The 18,612-nt window shown below is 39.9% G+C and overlaps 1 protein-coding gene across 1 annotated transcript in view; it reads left to right on the top strand.

Moving 5' to 3' along the window:
- Nucleotides 1-780: 780 nt before the first annotated feature.
- The window catches only part of nsg2 (neuronal vesicle trafficking associated 2), a 37,072-nt gene continuing 19,240 nt past the window's right edge, over nucleotides 781-18,612 (top strand). The window contains exons 1-3 of the mRNA XM_068715739.1: nucleotides 781-1,065; nucleotides 1,441-1,615; nucleotides 13,706-13,816. Of these exons, the coding sequence (XP_068571840.1) occupies nucleotides 1,487-1,615; nucleotides 13,706-13,816 (240 nt within the window). The 5' untranslated portion in view covers nucleotides 781-1,065; nucleotides 1,441-1,486. The remainder of the gene's footprint in view (nucleotides 1,066-1,440; nucleotides 1,616-13,705; nucleotides 13,817-18,612) is intronic.

Raw genomic sequence — 18,612 nt, 5'->3', positions numbered from 1 at the left:
TTTGGTAATGTTGATTTTACTTGCCTTTTTGATTTCTTATCTGATAATTTGATATCTTATTCACTTTTATGAATTATTTATTTTTCAGACAAACAACTAATGACTCCAGTGAAACAACGTATGTCATATACAGCTCTATGTTTCCCCAAACAAACATAGATATATACACCAGCATCTATCTTTTTTTATGGAAAGACTCTCTCAAATCTGACTGTGGGTCACTCATTTAACCACCAGATAGCGCTGTATGACCAAAAGAAAATTTGACTGGCACATGTTTTTTGCTGCTTTCAGGTACTGCGGGGAATTTTGCATATCAAATATTTTTTTCCCAGGATTTATTTTTCTACCTTTAAAATTAACAGCTGGAAAAGTGTCAATTTTCTATGATTGCTGAGAAATTGGAATGCGTTGGGAGGCAAAGGTGGATTTGGAATCATTACCCTCATTGTTTGGGAATACAATTGTGTGTCATTTTTAGGCATTCTGCTGAAGTTGACCGTTTTCTTTTTAAATCATGGTTCATTTTGAGATGCCAACACAAATGTATTCACATACAACCGAAACTCAAATCAAACTGTCCAATTGGTCATCAAATTTGAACAAAACAAGAAAAATGATTGCAAAATTGACAAAATAACTTATCTGTATACATTTTTTAAGAATTATTAAATTATAAATGCATTGGATATGCTTTCACCATGTTTACGAGGAGTCTTTAAAGGCAACATTAATTTGGCTTCCACTTCAGTCAAACAAACTAGATTCCCGAAAGGAAAAACAAATCCCCCTAGTGGTAGCTCCAGCAGCTGAGCGTAGCAGCACGGTGAAGAAGAGGCTGTGTTTGGATTAGGGGGTTGGGCTGCCTGCTGGTAGAAAACCTACCGCCAGACATTCAGTTGGACTCCGGCGGTGCAGCGTTGCTTTCCCGCAGCATCAGCAGCAGCAACACCGCAGCGCAGTCTCCAGGCTCACCTGCTTCTATCTGCGCTTCCCTTCCCTCTGTGACCAGAAACAAAACGCTGCCGCAGCACTGAGGGGACGTACGGACAAGGACGATCAGCTGTAAGTAACTGCTTTTTAGGGAATACAGTGTAGTTGTTTTTTTTTGTGATGGGGAAAGGTTGAGAAGATTATGTTTTTTGTGGAGTTTTTTCCCCTTTTGTTTTTTGGTTAATAAGATAGATACATCTATATTGCAAACAATAATGTGCTTTTTTTGGAGTATGTTGCTTCTTTTATTGTTCAATAATTTATCGCATGCTCCCCATTGGAAAAAAAATAGTCAAGCTATTGTGTACTTATATTAAGTTAATATTTAAATAATTGAATCTTCTGTTACACTGGAATATTCTCCATCAAATAGCCTGTCTGCCAGGTTTCATTGACCTGAAAGGCTGTTTGGTAAAACCATTCTTTCTCAACACCTCCTCTATTCAGGAGCAGTCTTCAGGGAAATAAAGGGGATATATAAAGGCGGTGAAAGATGGTGAAACTGGGGAGTAATCTTCAAGACAAAGGGGCCAAACCTGTGAGCGTGGAGGACGGCTTTCAGAATGTGCCCCTCATCACTCCACTGGATGTCGGCAGCCTCCAGAGCCAAGCACCTGACAAGGTGAGAGACTACAGCCGGTTGAGTCTTTGTGTGGAACACACACACTAACACACACACACTATATATATATATATATATATATACGTATATATATATATATATATATATATATATATATATATATATATATATATATATATATATATATATACCCCCACACTCATACCCTTTCATTCATTCACAAATTAAGTCATCTCAGCTGTCTCCCAGCTGTGTCCTTTGTTTTCCAGCTGAGATTAGGAGACAGATTTGGTGCCAGACAGACTGTCATTTATCATCTCGACATCCAATAGTAACTGCACCGCAGCTCGTTAATCCAGTTACCATGGTGGCAGCGCAATGTGGCGAGCCTGATTGGTGTTTCTATGAGGTTGTGTCAGAGTGCTGCATTGATTGCACATTATAAAATTGAATGGAATTAGACAATATAGAAGCTTCTTAATGCATCAAGTGACAGCGTTTGTCTTGTTTCAAGACCACAGTTACAGTGGGATAATTGCCTTTTGCAGCTGTATGAATCCATATTTCTACTCTGAGCTGCTGATCAATTACTTATTGTAGAGCTGCAAGATGACATTATTTATAATAGAATCATTGCACTAGTTATTTAACTCACTTAATAGGGTATCAGAAGTATTATCGATATACAACTTTATTGAAACCAATACACTCTTCCTGATAGGACTTTGGACAGGAGTCTATTAGGACAATCAATTCAGTTGTAAACAGGAATTAGATACTTTATATTTATGCCATACAACCCATGTCCAAACCTCTATGCCATCTTGCATTTACCCTCCCAATTAGCCTTTAGTTGTACTGGTAGGAGAATTGGATAGAGACAGGCTAGCCATTTCAACCTGCTTCCAGTCAGGCTAAGCTAACCACTCCTGGCTCCAGCTAAGGATTCAAGGATTCAGGGATAATTTATTGTCATTATGCAACCCCGGGTTGCACAACGAAATGCAGTTGTAGCCCATTTTCTACACAAGAAAAACATGGCAAACTAAATAGTAGTGCATTCCTGTGCATTTTTAACTTGCATCTAGAGGAATGTAAACAGCAACAAAACAATTCTCTAGTCAGATAGTATGGCCGACATATTTACATAAAACAATTAACATTAGGGAAACGCTGTCCATCAACGTTGACTATGTTTGAGCACCAAGCATCATTGAAGTAAACAGAGTCCGCCATCTCTCATCCCACCGGAGTCCTGTGCTCTGTCCTGCGGTTCATCCATCAAGTGCAGCTTGATCCACGATTTAACCAGGTCTCTGTATAAATGAGGACACAACAACCGACCTCCTGTTTCTGGGGATCCATCCATTCATCCATCTTATTTTCTTGCTACCAGAAATTAGCCAGGAGCAGATTGGGTGGTTGAATAGCCTTAGATCCTAGCTGGGTTAGCTTTGCTTCCATCTCGGCTCTCCTCATCTTGACTCAGTGGTGTTTCGTCCGGCTGGTCTGGCCGGGTGGTCGCCTCAACGCCCCCCCCCCCCCCCCCCCCCCGCTTCTCCGATGCTGATGTGTGCATTCTGTCATATGCCAAATGTGCTCTAGAAATAACCTAAATTAGGACAAAAATTTAGCAAAATTAATGGAAGCTGCTGTCTGCAGCATGTACATGCTTATTAGGACAATACAAGTTGTTAAAGAAAATGAGATTGACATTTTTTATATTGCTTTCTTATATTTCATAGACTTGAATTGCCAAACGAAAACAGATTTTAGGAATTAGATTGAGTTCCAGCCCTACATCAGAATTTTTTAATAATAAGTCCTACCCCTCTGCCCATCTTATCATTAAAAACGAGAGAGCGAAAGACAGAGAGAGAGAGAGAGGCTTTCTTTCCTAAATAAAAAACTAAAATAATTAATTTGTGGGGCCTTTAAAATACAGCAAACCTGAGAGAGCAAAAGCCTTTTATAGCATCGTGTCCAAGGTACAAGAACAACATGGACCAAAGTTACCTGCTGCCTGGCCTTTGAAAGCATGACAATTTATCTATTTTTGGTTCAATCTCTTCAAGTGGTTTTATCGTTGAAAATTCTCAGAAACTCCCCAAAAATAATTCCAAAAAATGGACGTCCATTTATGCTGCTGCCGACAGAAACACACAGCTCAGCCTGAACCCTCACTGTGTGTCTGCTGAGGGAGGCACAGTCTCTTTACATTTTATTTTCCTGTTAACTGACTTGTCATTCACTGCACACACACAGCAGAACACACAGGCATGCTTGCCTTCTAGTGTGTGTGTGTACCATTCAGGCAATGTCAGCATGTGTGTGCGTGAGTGACAAGTCGTTTCTGTCAGCATCCAACAGTTCGTAACATGACATTCATAGAGCTGTCAGACATTTTACACTGATTAAATCAGTCCCACTAGACTTGAGAACATCACAACGTGCTGTAGCCGAAGCTGCCATCATGAAACACGCGAGCACGCACACACACACACACACACACACACACACACACACACACACACACACACACACACACACACACACACACACACACATTGCCTTGTCAAGTGTTTTTTTACTGATTTCCTGATCAGGTAGAGTGACAGAGAAAATACGCTGGGTGGAGTATTCGCTCCTGCGACACACCAGCGAGTAATTGTTGTTGACATATGAAAGGAAAAGAGGTCAGAGAAGAAGGCTTGCTGTTTTGTTGATCAGTGAATTTTGACATGCCTCGAGAGACGCGGGCACAAAGATTGGGGTTGCTTGTTGCTTCTGGATACACTTTGCTGACAGCTGGTACCAGAGTTTGTATGCTGCTCACTTGCTAACAGAAATACCAAGATGGTTTAAGTTATCTGCACTTATAGACATTCAGCGAAAAATGTTTTTCTCATTTTTATAAATCATACTGCAAATGCAGATGGGTCCACTTGTTTTTTCGTGGGACTGTGTGGGAGTTGTAAAGGTCAATTTGCAGTTAAATCTTTGAATTTGTCTCCAGCTCTAAATATGAGAGTTTGTCTTCCTGACAAGTGATGCATGAAAGCAACAGAGGCCAAGTGAAATAATAATGAAATCTGTAATTAGACATCAGAGCGTGGGTGGTGTCGATGATGGTTATCACAGTTAATTTAATGAGAATTCTGCACCCTGTACTTCATCCTATACGGTGTATGTCTATGATCACACTCTTCTGTGCTTTTAGAATACCACGTGGAATTGTTGTTGTCCTTTTGAGGCCAGTTTTCAGTATTCATTTGTAATCCTGCTATAAAGTAAAAATCCTCACACTTGCATCAACTGATTTTTTTTTGCCAATTGGAGTATGTGGAAACAAGTTGTTAACCCAACATTGGCATATTGTATTTGAAGATGACAAACAATGTATTCTATGGCTATAACAATAAAGGATTTGAGAGTTTAAAAATAAAAAATTAGAGAATGACACTGTACCATCATTTTCTTAACACTTTTTTTTTTTACAGTTGAAAAATATACTAGCTACTCACTAATTGCTGGTGGACAAACCATAGAAGTTCTGTATGTCAATTTCTCGTCATTTGTTATTGACATACACGCCAATACGATATATATCAGCAATGAACAACAATCAGCCCATATATTGGCCTTGCTTGTTGGTAGGGCTCTAATTTACTCATCTAGCAGATAGAGAGCAACATTGTCATTTATTTGGAGTTGTGTTTCTGGACACCTGGCAAATGTACGTCAGATGAGAATGGGCGAAATTCGGAACAGGGGAATTGGGTGTGGGCATGGCCTCCAGTACATTACATTCACTATCAACGCACAAGTTATTATATAATTATTAAGTAATTATAATAGGCTAGTATTCTTTCCTGTAGGCTTTGTTTTTGAAAATGCCTCAACACAGCTCCTCATTGCAGTCTTCGTCTCAAACACGGCCATTATAGATAACAGTTCTGATTGGCCCAGCACATCTCAGACTACTGGAAATCTGTCCAGAGTTGAGGGGGACCGGACACATAAACAATAAAGTTGTGGGCCGGTCAGCTAAACAATGAGCTGAAACCACCATAAAGCTCCATAAAGCCGAGGGGAGCTTCAGATTCAGGTGATAACTGTCTCTATAGGTTTATCATTACGAGTGACCCCTTTCACATTGCCACATCATTTTTACACTGTCATCCATTGTTTTTTTAATGTAATATTGATTGTGGCCACTTTAAAGGAAAATGGCAGTCTTGTAGGAAGCCATACCCTTTGTGTGAATTCTATCTCTAAACCTAATCTATTTAATCTCACTAAATTTAAGGTTGTTTTTACCACCCGTCCCAACCAGAAGGAGTTCATTGTTAATCAGCTTTTATCAGCTTTTCAGAATCTGATCTGTAACCAGTTTCATTCTCTCTGTCCTTTAATGCTAAAGCAAGATTTATTGGGTCATGTGACCTGTCTAGTTCCCTAGATCAGCGGTGCGGTTCTGAGCAGCTTTACAAATACGACCCCAGCTGTTTTCACCCTGATCCTGCCTGATGACAGCGTGACCTCCCACGACTACAGGGTTACACACGGAAATTTACAGGGGCAGGGTGCAGTCACAGCAAAGTTCATTCACGTACGGACGCACACACCGGCTCATAACAATGCAGCTCTGCCCTGCAGAGGCTGAGGCATTAGAGAGGTATTAGATTTGATTCCATCTGGGCAGGGACGCATCACCGCCACTGCTGGGTCACCAATATCTTGATTGGATTGCTGGTTTGAAAAAAATAACAACAACAACAACTAGAGGAGGGTGGAAAAACTAAATATGTCATAAAATAGTGAAAAAATATGCATAAAAATATCCCAGATCCAAGGTGACGTCTTCAAATACAGTCCAAAACAGAAATAGCAGGAAATAACTGCAACAAGGGAAATATTGATATCTTTAGTATTTTAAGTAAGGAAAAACATGCATGCATAATGTGCTAAGTGGTCATTTATGTATTTATTTCATACTCTTGTACTGTACACTGTGTTATCCAACAGTACTGCAGTGCTGTCTGTTAGTTGGATGACCAGTGTTTTTCAGTCTTGCTCCTTAGGACTCTGTGCTCAGCTGGATTATATTCTAGCTGTGTGGATACGGATCGATTTACACCTCTGCAGTTCTCCTCAATTCTATTAAGCCTTTTAATATATTTCAGCTATTTTTTTTTTTGGTGTTAATGTCAGCAGGCAGCTGCAAAAAAGCTCTGAAAACTCACTCTGTTGAGTTGATGGAGACCAAAAACATAGCTAAAAGGAATACTGTGAATATTTGACTATATGTTGCTCTGTTGGGTTTGTAAATAGGCAGCTAATATGTTTAATTTGTGAAATTAAAAGATGATAATGTAAATGTTGTGTTTACAGCTTGTTTATGCTGTCTCCCCCCAAAAAAATCTGGTTTAAAAAACAAAGATATTACATCAAGATCAAGAGTTGATGTGGTAGGATTAACCAAATATTATCGAAAGTAGAGGTTAAAACATCCTCTGAAATGTTCTTATTTTGTAAGTAAAGGTCTTTACAGGTTTTAGACATTTATAACCAGATATTACTACTCTTATTTTAGAATCACTTTTCATTAGTTTTGTGTTTGCAGGGGTGTCTTATTCAAACAACAAAACATCCAAACTTTAAACAACACAAAATTTAAACATTTCACCTTTGATTAAATCATCACTTCACCCTGTTGGAACTTATGTTGTCCAGCTGCCACAAGGAGCTCCCTCGTGCTTATATGGATTACATTAACCGTTTTATTCAAGGAAAGAATAGAATCAAACATGTCAAGAAAAGTGTCTGCATCTTCCTTCCACACTGAAACTCTACCAAAGACCAACTCTCCTGCAGCTCAGTCTTTGGGGATGAGAAATGAAATAGAAATCATAGTGATAACAGGTCTGAGGAATAGCATACTGGGAAAGACAAGGAGAAAAGAACATTTTAACAGCTCGTACTACAATATCAAACCTTAAATAAATAATGTTATTGGAGAAAGGATGGAGAGACAGGCAGAGAGAGCGAGAGAGAGTTGCTGGCTGAGTTTGACTGCCATTTGTATTTATTTTTTCACGTGTGGCATGTATTTCACCACCCAGAAATAAATTGGTATTATTTACAGATCTAAAAAGGGACTCTGCATCAGTCATGGCAATATTAAAAGGTCACATTGAATGGAGATGTTTGCATTAAATACTAATTAGATATCTGTAAAAATATTCTCAAAGGAAATTGCAGCAGAGGGTGAGCGTCTGTATGTGCTGGACTCATTTACCTTCCTGTTACTAATGTAGAAGACTCTATCAGTTTCATTGACATATTCAAAGGTCACAGGAAGTGAAGAAGTTTAATTTAATAGAATTCTACAACCAACGTGTGCGGCTGTTAAGGCTCGCTTTAAAGAACACCAAATTGTAAGATGGACAAAATTTGAGATGAAAAGTCAGTGGTTCACCAAAGTTATTACAATTCATGGTAACACTTTATAAGACAACGTGCAGTCTAATTTTGTTGCATCAATCAGGTACCAAAAGAAATACTTACCCGTTTCTACTGGTACTTAAATGTAAGTAGGCTAAAGCTGAAGTAGGCCTTGGTAATGGTACTCCATACTTTAAAGGTATGCACCAAAATAACCCAGTGTGAAGTAGTATAGAAACTTCTCCAGTCTAACGATGCCTGCATGCGATCCTTTTTGTACTCGGATTTAGGAAACAAATTACAATTTGTATAGATTTGCAGCCAATCATCACAAGCATTCTTTGATTTAATGCATCTTGTGATTGGCCTACTACCACTGCAGCTATAACCCATTCAGTTGTGATTATCTGCAATTGACTCTGAACATGGAGATGGCCGAGCCGGTGGCTAGCAACTATAGCACTTTTAGCATCAACAGTTCAAACGGCAAACGGCAAAAATGCTGTATGAGCACAGTGCAGAGGGCGGCAATTAGCTAACCCGTAGACAGACACACATCTACCATTTACATGATGGGTGTTTAATGAAGTACTCTACTGGGACCACATTAAGAGTGCTGGTATTGGTAGTGATATCATTTTTGAAACAATAAGCCCTAACCAGAATAAAACCAGACTAAGGGGAACAAGGTGGATGTGTGTACACATGTCAAGGCAAAAAAAAGGGGAAATAGACTAATACTTATTTAAGTGCTTGGTAATCGTTGGATACAGTTTTGGGGGTGGAATACTTGAGGAAAATGGTTTAAAATCTTGGAATAATGAAGGACAATGGCATACAGCTGCACCCTTAAATGATGTAAAAGGGCATTAGGCTTTCTCACTGCATATAATAATATTGCCTACTAATTTATTTTCTGTGGTTTCACTACAGTGTAGGTGCTGTTCTTTATAGTAATGGTTCAAGTACAATAAAAGCAGATTCTCATGGCAATAATTTGTTATACATTTAAGACAGAGGGCATTTATGTACCCATAGGAACTGGTAAGTGTTTCATTGATACCTAATTCATGCAACAGAATTATATTGTAAATTGCAGGCTGTATTATAAAGTGTTACCCAATTCATCCTGTGCATGAAGATACATCCAATAGAGTCACTCTGAACTAAATATCAATCTGCTGATATTACTAGAGGAAAAGTCAGGGGATCATTAGAGTCATTGGGATTTTGGTTCTTGGAGGACCTTCTGTGAATCATGAATGTGTGTACACATGTCAAGGCAATCCACTCAACACTTATTTAGATGTTTCATCTGACTGCTATCCCCAAAGCCACAGTAAAAAAATTTACACTTGACCACTTAAATACACATAAATAAATTCTCAAGAGAAATTATAAATGAAAAATGAGCCGCTACCTCTGTGGAATAATAAGTGAGTAAGTCGTAATTACTTTTTTTTTTTTAATCCTATCATGAATGTGGCTGAATCGTTCATTTGGTGTTTTTTTTTTTACATTAACCTTTGTAAACATATAATTGTTTATAAATGTATGGTTTCCCAAGGACTATTTGGAGATGTCTAATCAGAGAAGGTTGCACTTTGTTAAGTAGATTCCTATCTGCTGCTGAGAGCAAAAGGCCTGTGTAAATGAGGCAATGTTGATTGATAGCCGCGTCATTAGGTAATGTGAAATAAAGGAGTGAGAGGTACAGGTGGGAAGAGAGTAATAAAGCAACATGAAGCGCTGCTGTGTTTGAACCTGTGGGCCCTGAGCATATTATTGTAAAATGAGTCAGAGAAAGAGAAAGTTGAGGCAAAATTGAGACATACGTTTGTGCTATGATGTCTGGTGTTACTGCACTGAAGGCCACAAGGCTCCGAAACCCCAGGGGTCCAATCAAATGCAATGTATTCAGTGCACCTACTGCGGCCTTCAACTCTTTAGATAAGGGCTTTCTAGAGCCAACTGACGGCTTTGTTATTCCGATAGTGGAGCCAGTTTGTGAGCACAGCAGTTTCTGGCTTTGTCTCAAAGTGAAGGAGAGCTGCTCAGAGGCAGCGCAATTAGCCACAAGGACACTGAGACATTGTTCTCTTCCTCTTCCTCCACCTCTCCTCTGCCTTGTCATTTGTACACATTCTCTCTCTCTGCCCTATCCTCTTGTGCACATTAATATACAGTGAATGCACAAAACAGTAGGAACACTTCCTCTTTTTAGCAGGTGCAGGGATGAGGTGAAGGCTGGTAAAAGTGATTATTTTGTTCAATGAAGTCAGTGCTGCAAAAAGATGAGATGATGCTAAAGCTGAGACAAAAAGTTAATCAAGTTTCTAAGGATTACCATTTAGGTCAATTTTAAGTCAATGTTCAGAGGATAACCCAGAAATGTAATGTTAGATGTGATAGATACGTTTGAGACTCCTGATTTGTTAATTATGTTGTTGAAGTGAGTAAATGAGTGGGTTATGTGCTAAGCAATGCTAGAGGTCAGAATTCATGCAGTTTTAATTTTCTAAAAGTATTACACACAGACTGATCTGTCGCATCAGAATTAGGAAAATTGTATGTGAGGAAAGGTTTTTTTTTTTTCCAAGCAAAATCTAAAACAAAATGACATATAATATATTTTATAATTTAATGTTGATTTTGGCAGTCCTGTGGACAAAGCAGTAGGGTTTCCAAGCACAAGTGTCTCATCAATCTCTCATTATACTGCAGCCGGGTCTGACAGTCTGCCCTGCGCAGTCCTGGTTCTGGTTCTCCCATGCCTCCCTTACCTCCAGCGGGCTCAGAAACATGACCTGGGCCTCCAGTGTTGTCGGTGTTGGCTGAGGACTGGCGGAGCAGTGAGGTGAAGCTTTGCTTCTGACTGCAGGAGGAGACGCTGCTGCCGGGCGCGGAGCAGTCCTCCTCCCACCGAAGCTTCAACTGCATAACCACTTTAAAGTTCCTTATAGTAACTAACTATATATATAAAATATTTGAAGATGATTGGCGGTTCGATCCCCTGCTGTACAGGTACAGTGTACAAGTACAGTGCATTTACCATTTAGAACCAGTACCTTCCATAGTGTTGAAAAAGTAGACAAGCCTTAAGAGTTTGTGAGTTTCACCTCGTCTCTTCACCCTGTGTCCCTCTCAGTCCTCTAAACCGGTTTGCTTGAAGAGAGTTATACTGACATTACTGGGGCAGGGTTGTACTGCCCTGCATGGCTCTTTTTTCCCCATCTAGCTGCCGGCACGAAGCACAGTGTTTCCCCTTTGGACTGAGGGTCTTAAATTCTGGACACTGGACCTTATTAACATACAGTAGAGCTTTAACAGATGCCCGGCTTCGGTGTTGCCTGTAGGATGGTTTCTAGCTGTGCTGGCTGTTGGGTGTAATTTATGTTCTGAAGCTGAGGTTTGATCCTATGCGAAAATAAAAGTCCATGAAATCACTGCTATTAAAATATACATTGATACTGTGTATTGACTATACTATTTATAATATTATTATACTATGCTGGTTATCTGTGTACTTATTTAGGTTTTCCCAGATCCAGGTATCTAATAGCAGCCTATGCTTTAATCTACTATTCTATCCTTACTTACACCTTTGTGTATTAAGCTATGCACCAATCTCAACCAAAATTGAGTGCTCTAGTGTAACCCTGTGTCTGTTAAATAAAACCAACTGCATGCATATCCCTATCATTTCAACAATTTATTGTATACATATAGATTTAACTTGTATGGCACTGGTATGTAAAACAAACATCTATGTTAGGCTACATCCACACCAATATGTTTTTGTTTAAAACCAGGGTCTTACAACAGAAACGATCTCCGTCCACACGGGCGTTTCAGCATCGTTTGCGAAATGATTTCCGTCCATATTAGCAAGCCTGAAAACGAGTATCACATGACTATTCACGTACACTGGGCATGCGGGTGCCGGTGTAAACAGGAAGTAGAAATTGGTTGCTTGATTACAGAAAATAAGACAAAGTATTATAGTAGGCTTTAATAATGAAAGGTAGAGCTTGATACTTAAGACAATCCTCTAAAACTTTCCTCTATAAACTCAAAACAGACACATTTTGTGGAAATGTTTCATTTTTTTAAACTTAGTTATAATGCTGCAGGTCTTGCTCTATCGCTCTCTCACAACACACATCGAATTTACTACAAATCAAAGTTGACTAGATTATGGGTCAACACACGTAGGGCTGATAACACCACTGGACACGCCGCTCGCTAATCGCTCCAATAACACCTGCTTCCTCCACATATCGGCAGTAGTAGAACTACATAAAGAATTTAGCTGCACAACAACTGCTTTTAATTGAAGACGGATAAGTTTGAAAACGTATCTGTTTTCGGTGCTCTAAAACTCCGGCCTAGTGTGGATGCTCTGTGTAAACTTAGCAAAAGATATGCATTTTAAAATAGAAACGTAGTAGTGTGGACATAACCTTAACCACAAATAACATTAGTCCTACCGCAATGGATTCAAGGCCTGCATTTAAAGTAAAAGAAAACAAGGTAGAATCTTCTGAATAAAATAAAAGTGCCTCTTTTAGAAAATGTGCAAACCAAGCTTTGAGCAGCCCCTTTTCTCTTTCTTCTTCTTATATTTTATTTCCTATTTTCTACAATCTGCACCTGACTGCCCTGTCAGTAGTTTGCATCTTGCCTTGAATGGAGTTAGTGCCATTCTCATGCACATGTATACCTGCTCATTGGTGAGTGAATCAGTACTTGGTTTTAATAACGTTCATAGAGGAGACAGCTGACTCACAGCTGTAAGTCGATCCAAACGTAGTCAAAGTGTGTAGTGCTACTTTGGTTAGACCAGAGAAAACAGTCTCAGACACATTCTGTAGCCTGAAAGTAGTGTGGTCAATTGCTTCATGTTTTATGCTGTCATAACTCTCTCATCTGTGTTATACTAGTGTTCTCTTACAAACTGTCTAATGAGCTTGGGATATCAATAGGAAAGGACGCCTGTGCCTGATTCAGAGTCAGTTCAATGTTCATGGATAATGGCCATGATCCTGCAACGTTTGAATAAAGAAGGCAGCTGCTCAGATAAAGGCTGTTACCAGGTACAGCCGGGGGGAAGAGGGGGTTGGCCTGAGAATTTTTGCCAAGTCTCTGTAAAGATGTAGGCACAGACCAACCGTTGCTGGGTTAGCCTGGATTTTCCTGTGATCGGCCATTAGCCAGGAGCAGATTGAGTAGTGGAATAGCCCTAGGTCTTAGCTGGTTTGGCTTAGCTTACAACTCAACTTTCCCTCTCCTCCTGCGGCAGTCCAATCCACTTTCAGGATTTGGCAGAGATTTGGCGTTTGGTCCTGCAGTTCTGGCTGGGTGGGCGGCTTTGCGCGGTGATCGTCTCAAGGTCCGCTCCCCACGAACTAGTCAATCCCCCTGCTTACTTCTCTGATGTTAATGAGTATACTCGGTCATATGCCATAAGTGCTCCAGTAGGAGGAGCAAAATTCATGGGAATTACCGGCGACAGCATGTAATTTGCCGTCGTTGCCTTTCATTTTTCTTAAAGGTCTGGTGACTTTTTCAAAATGTGAAAACATTTGACAGTTCCCTCTTGCAATAACATCCATACACCTTTCATTGCCTTTAGCATACTTGAGTATTTAACTGCTTTAACGGTTTATTTCCCTCCTCCAGGTGGTGGTGAAAACCCGCACTGAGTACCAGACAGAGAAGAAGAGGCTGAAGGTTCCCAAGGTGGAGGAGTTCACCATCAGCTTTACTGACGGGGTGTCTGAGAGACTTAAGGTAAGATTTATTAAGCTTGTAAAGTTGTGATGAATGAACTGATAATAATAAATCTGTGTTTCCGCCATCAGTTGCATTCACTCAGCACTGATATAGGATCAGTGCTTGCTTTCAGTTGATAGCCTGGATTTAGTATTGGGAAGGAAAAAGTTTGGTTGGTGCTTTAATAAAGAAAACATACTGCACTTGGTCTGTGACTCAAAAGTATAACATTCCCTGTGTGTGGGTTGAAGTAATACTGAGAAGCAGAATATTTATTCATCTGACATTTCCCCCCTTGGCTTTCCAAAATTAAATCTGTGTGACCAGGTTCAGAAATAGACCTGCAAATTACTCTGACAAACATATGGAAGAATTGGTAATGATATGATCATCTCACGCAGGAAAGTAAGCAGTACTTTTACATAAGTAGGATTTTACTTTTACTTTTTCCACCACTATACTCTTCCCTGGCAAAGAGTAGGACAGGTGACTCCAGCGGTGTGTGTGAATCACTGAGCTACCGGTCCAAACACATCTATATCACCCAGGTCTGTTCCATTCTTCTGTCGTTAGGGAGACCAAAGAGAATTCATGTTGTCATGGCAGCAAAGAAAACCTCCCTCCATGGCAACCCTGACTGAGAGAGAGAGAGAGAGAGAGAGAGCGAGAGAGAGAGAGAGGAGAGAAAGTGGTGTGCAAAGGTCAAAGTGTAGGTGTGTGTGTGTGTGTGTGTGTGTGTGTGTGTGTGTGTGTGTGTGTGTGTGTGTGTGTGTGTGTGTGTGTGTGTGTGTGTGTAAAGTGAGGAGAAGCTCTGCTGAAAAAAGTCCTTCAAAGCGGAAGAGGACAGAATGAGATTTGGGCACCAAAAGAGGCTGTGACATCCGTCTGGATGAGACAGCGTGTTTACATGACACACACACACACACACACACACACACACACACACACACACACACACACACACACACACACACACACACACACACACAAACACGCTATATTCATACACTGCTACACTGAAGCCGTGTCAGAGCATACTGTCAAGGTTAAGTAAAAAAACTCACTTGGGCCTCTTTAGCACTCGAAAGCGATGCAATGAGCTCTACGTTTTGGCTTCGGCAGCACAAGCACGTCAGGACTGTGGCAGAAAATGTTCTCCACTCTTATCCCTGCTCAACCTGTCTGATGTCAAATATAGCTCATAATAGGCTGAAGGACTTCCTCCCCTTTTATATGTCTGACTTACAGTTTCTATGACGATATGATGATTTTATAATGACTTATAAGATCAATTACCATAATTCTTCATAATTGCTGGTCACTCACTGATATTGTTTTTGCAAGGATCATAGTGCATTACAATATTTTAATAATAAATTACAATTTACTTTAAGTGGCCATTGTTTGCTTTTATTAAAGTAAAAACGAATTAAATGTATGCAAGAACAACACACAAAGCTTTGTACATTTTTTTTTACTGATAAGAAATTGAGTAATGTTTTGTGTATGCAATACCCACATAGGAAGGTCTGTTTTTGATTAATATATCGGATTTCATTTGTAATGTTTCCCACAAAGGCCTAATACAACCAGAAATATAGAAGGGATCTCTGACAACTGATTAATGTCTATCATCTGTGTATATTGTCATATCGCCCAGCCTTGTACAGTGATTAGCACTTATGAGGAGTCTGTATTTGAAACAATTACTAGAAAGGTGTTCAATGCTTGCATTTGATTGGTTTTTAAAGGCTAAATAGTAAAGGCTACATTAGCTGTTAGTAGCATAAGACACCAGAACCTCTGACCAAACTGCCAAATGGGGAGCTGATTGTGGGTAATGTAGGTGCCAGGTTTTGTTAAGGAAGAATAAAAAAATAAAAGACAGCATCTCTGTTTTTTGTGCATGAATTTTGATATTTTTGCAGTCCATTGTCAGTCTGACAATGTCATACAGTAGGGTTGGAGTGCAATGATAAATTGGTGGAGTATGGATACACTTGACAGATGTTTTGCAGACTTGTGGATGTGTGACACTTGCCATAGGGGAAACAAATCAGGACACAGTGTCAAAAATGTCCAGATTACCATGCAGCAATGCTGAGCTGACTTCTTGGAAATTGTTGCTTATCAGAGTTCTCCAAAATGTTGCAGCATACTTATCTGTTCTTTCTGGCTTGCCACATTGCATCAGCTTTTGTTAGGCAAAAATGCATTTCAGTCTGTGTGATTTTGTGCGATGTCGGTTAGTTTTGGGGCGCTCAACTGAATGGCTTGCTTTGCTTGACTGACAGAGCTGATTCTGCAAGCACACAGGCATGTCCACACACACACACACACACACACACACACACACACACACACACACACACACACACACACACACACACACACACACACACACACAACCGCCACACATACACATAAAGCATGCTGTGCTTTGCAGAGCAAACATTTCTGGATGAAAAGCTTGCACATCTCTTCTCTCTTCAAAGCTTTGCAGATTGTGTTGATGGATGAAGAGCTCAGAGTGTAAAATGCTCTCTAATCTGCCCTCCCTCACTGCCCCGCTCCTGCTTACCACTCTCCATCCTTTCCTCCACTTCTCTTCTCTTCCCTGCTGCTGTTTTCTTTCCTGTCCTCGGATGTTTTGCTTACTCCATTGCTTTTCCCTTTTTGATTCAAAATGCTTGAAATTTTAAATTCTGTGCAGCTTGTTTTTAATAAATACAAAGTGTTTAGTTGCAGCTTTAAATCCACAGTGACACATATGGCCATGCTAGTGTTGCTGTGAATACAGAGTGATCCTTCTGCAAGGAAAGTAGATGATAGGAGAGGGTAAAAGGCGGACATGTTGATATTCACAATGCATTATTGCCTGAAGAACAAAGCATTGAGAATATAAAATACAGTTATATTTTGGTGAAAGAAGGGCCTTAAAGTAGATTTACTATGATGTATTCTCACAAGTGCTCCCTACTCCCTGCTATCCCTCTCTGCCTCTCTCATTCATTCCCTTCTCACTTCATCCCTCTCTATTTCCCAAAGATATCCTCTCTTTGGACCAGGTTCATGTGTCATTTCTTACTGTGTCCCAGTTTCCTCCCTCATCCCTCCCTCCTACTCTCATTTTGTCCCTCGCCGCATGCTTTTTAGCCTCCCCCTCCCTCTCTTTCTCTATCTTTCTGATTACTCCCAGCACACCAGCGATACAAAGTATTCCCCATAGTTGTTTTGTTCCATGAACAAACTGAGAAGGGCACGTTTTCCCCCTCATTAATTATCTGAATTCTGAAATAAAGCCAGGTTTCAAGCTCTTCAATTTCACTGTATGTTGAGCAAACTGAACCTGGAGAGCTCTCAGTGAGATGGAGTTCAGTCTGTTGACATATATAATGTTTGCAAAACTTCTTTTGTAGCTTGCATCACATAGACAGAAAAAAACAATACTGGTAAATTAAAGATAAATTAATGCGCAAGTTTACACAAAGATGAATGAGCCACTGGTAACATTTGATCTTAAATATTAGGAAATAATTTACTAATATATTTTTTTATTGTCAAATCACATGCTACTTTATTTAATATTTATTATAGTTTTAAAAAATACATATAAAATGTTTTCCTCATTTCTTTGACTTTGTATTTGTAGTTTTTATTAATAGTAATTTAATTTAAGTGACAATTTATATTGGCTCCCAATGTTCTGTTTTAAAGAGTTTATTTTTTAACTGAATGTTTTGATCAATTCATATTAAGATTTATTTCGGCCCTATCCTAAAAAGGATGTCTATATACTACTGATTTGCTACAGTGAATATGTTTAAAAAGATCTCAAAAACTCAGTATTGGTTGGGATCCAATAAGAGGGATTACATTGAGGATAGTGGAAAGGTGCGCTGTTGTGGCATTAGTGTTTTTTATTTAAATTCAGCTCATGACCTTTGCTGAAAAACATCTACTCTATTTGTCGTCCATATTTGCCATCATGCTCAACGGCAGACTTTCTGATACAAAGAAAATGCCATGAAGGGTGTCCCTTAAAATGTGGACTTGGAAGAGAGGAAAGGATTAGTCCGATGCAATAGTGCAGGGATTGAGAGATGCAGGTGTAGAGATTGATGAAAAGGAGATTTAATTTGTGTTGCCCTGCTTGGTTTCTGGCTCGCTTCCTATCTAGAAAACATGGTGCACTTAGCCAGCTCTCGCCCCACATACACACACTTCAAACCCACGTGCACCACCCACTCTGACACTACAACACACACCTCATTATGCACACACACACACACACACACACACACACACACACACACACACACACACACACACACACACACAGAGAAACACTGACCACATGACAGCGCCATGACTGCCAAGCCGAACCCGCTCAGTGCCAGCAGAAGTTAGCAGGCCTGTGTTGGTAGCGACGGGAGAGGCAGCCATCATCCAAAACAATTATCCCATTATTACTTCCACTTCGCCTTCTGATAAAAGCTTTGCTGCAATCTACCACCTCCACAGAAGGCCTCCACTGTTTGTCAGGTTGGAGGTAATTACTGTTGCGGTTCAAAATCTCGCACAGACTCCTTTTCCACATATTGTTCTATCTTGTTTTGTATGGATGACTAAAAGTATGCTCATTATAGGGAGTGTTTAAAGCCGTCGTCTGCTCTCAGTTAAACACCCACACTGATGCACACACACACACGCACACGCACACACACACAGACACAGACACACACATTCAAGTGAGATACAAATGAGCATTTGGGGAGCAATTAATTTACACTCAGCAATAGTGTTACAGTCTG

This window comes from Cebidichthys violaceus, unplaced genomic scaffold (genome assembly GCF_023349555.1).
Source record: "Cebidichthys violaceus isolate CVI_PGR_0920_01 unplaced genomic scaffold, fCebVio1.0.p SCAF_20, whole genome shotgun sequence".
NCBI classification, from domain to species: domain Eukaryota; kingdom Metazoa; phylum Chordata; class Actinopteri; order Perciformes; family Stichaeidae; genus Cebidichthys; species Cebidichthys violaceus.
This window is presented reverse-complemented; position numbering and strand designations above follow the sequence as displayed.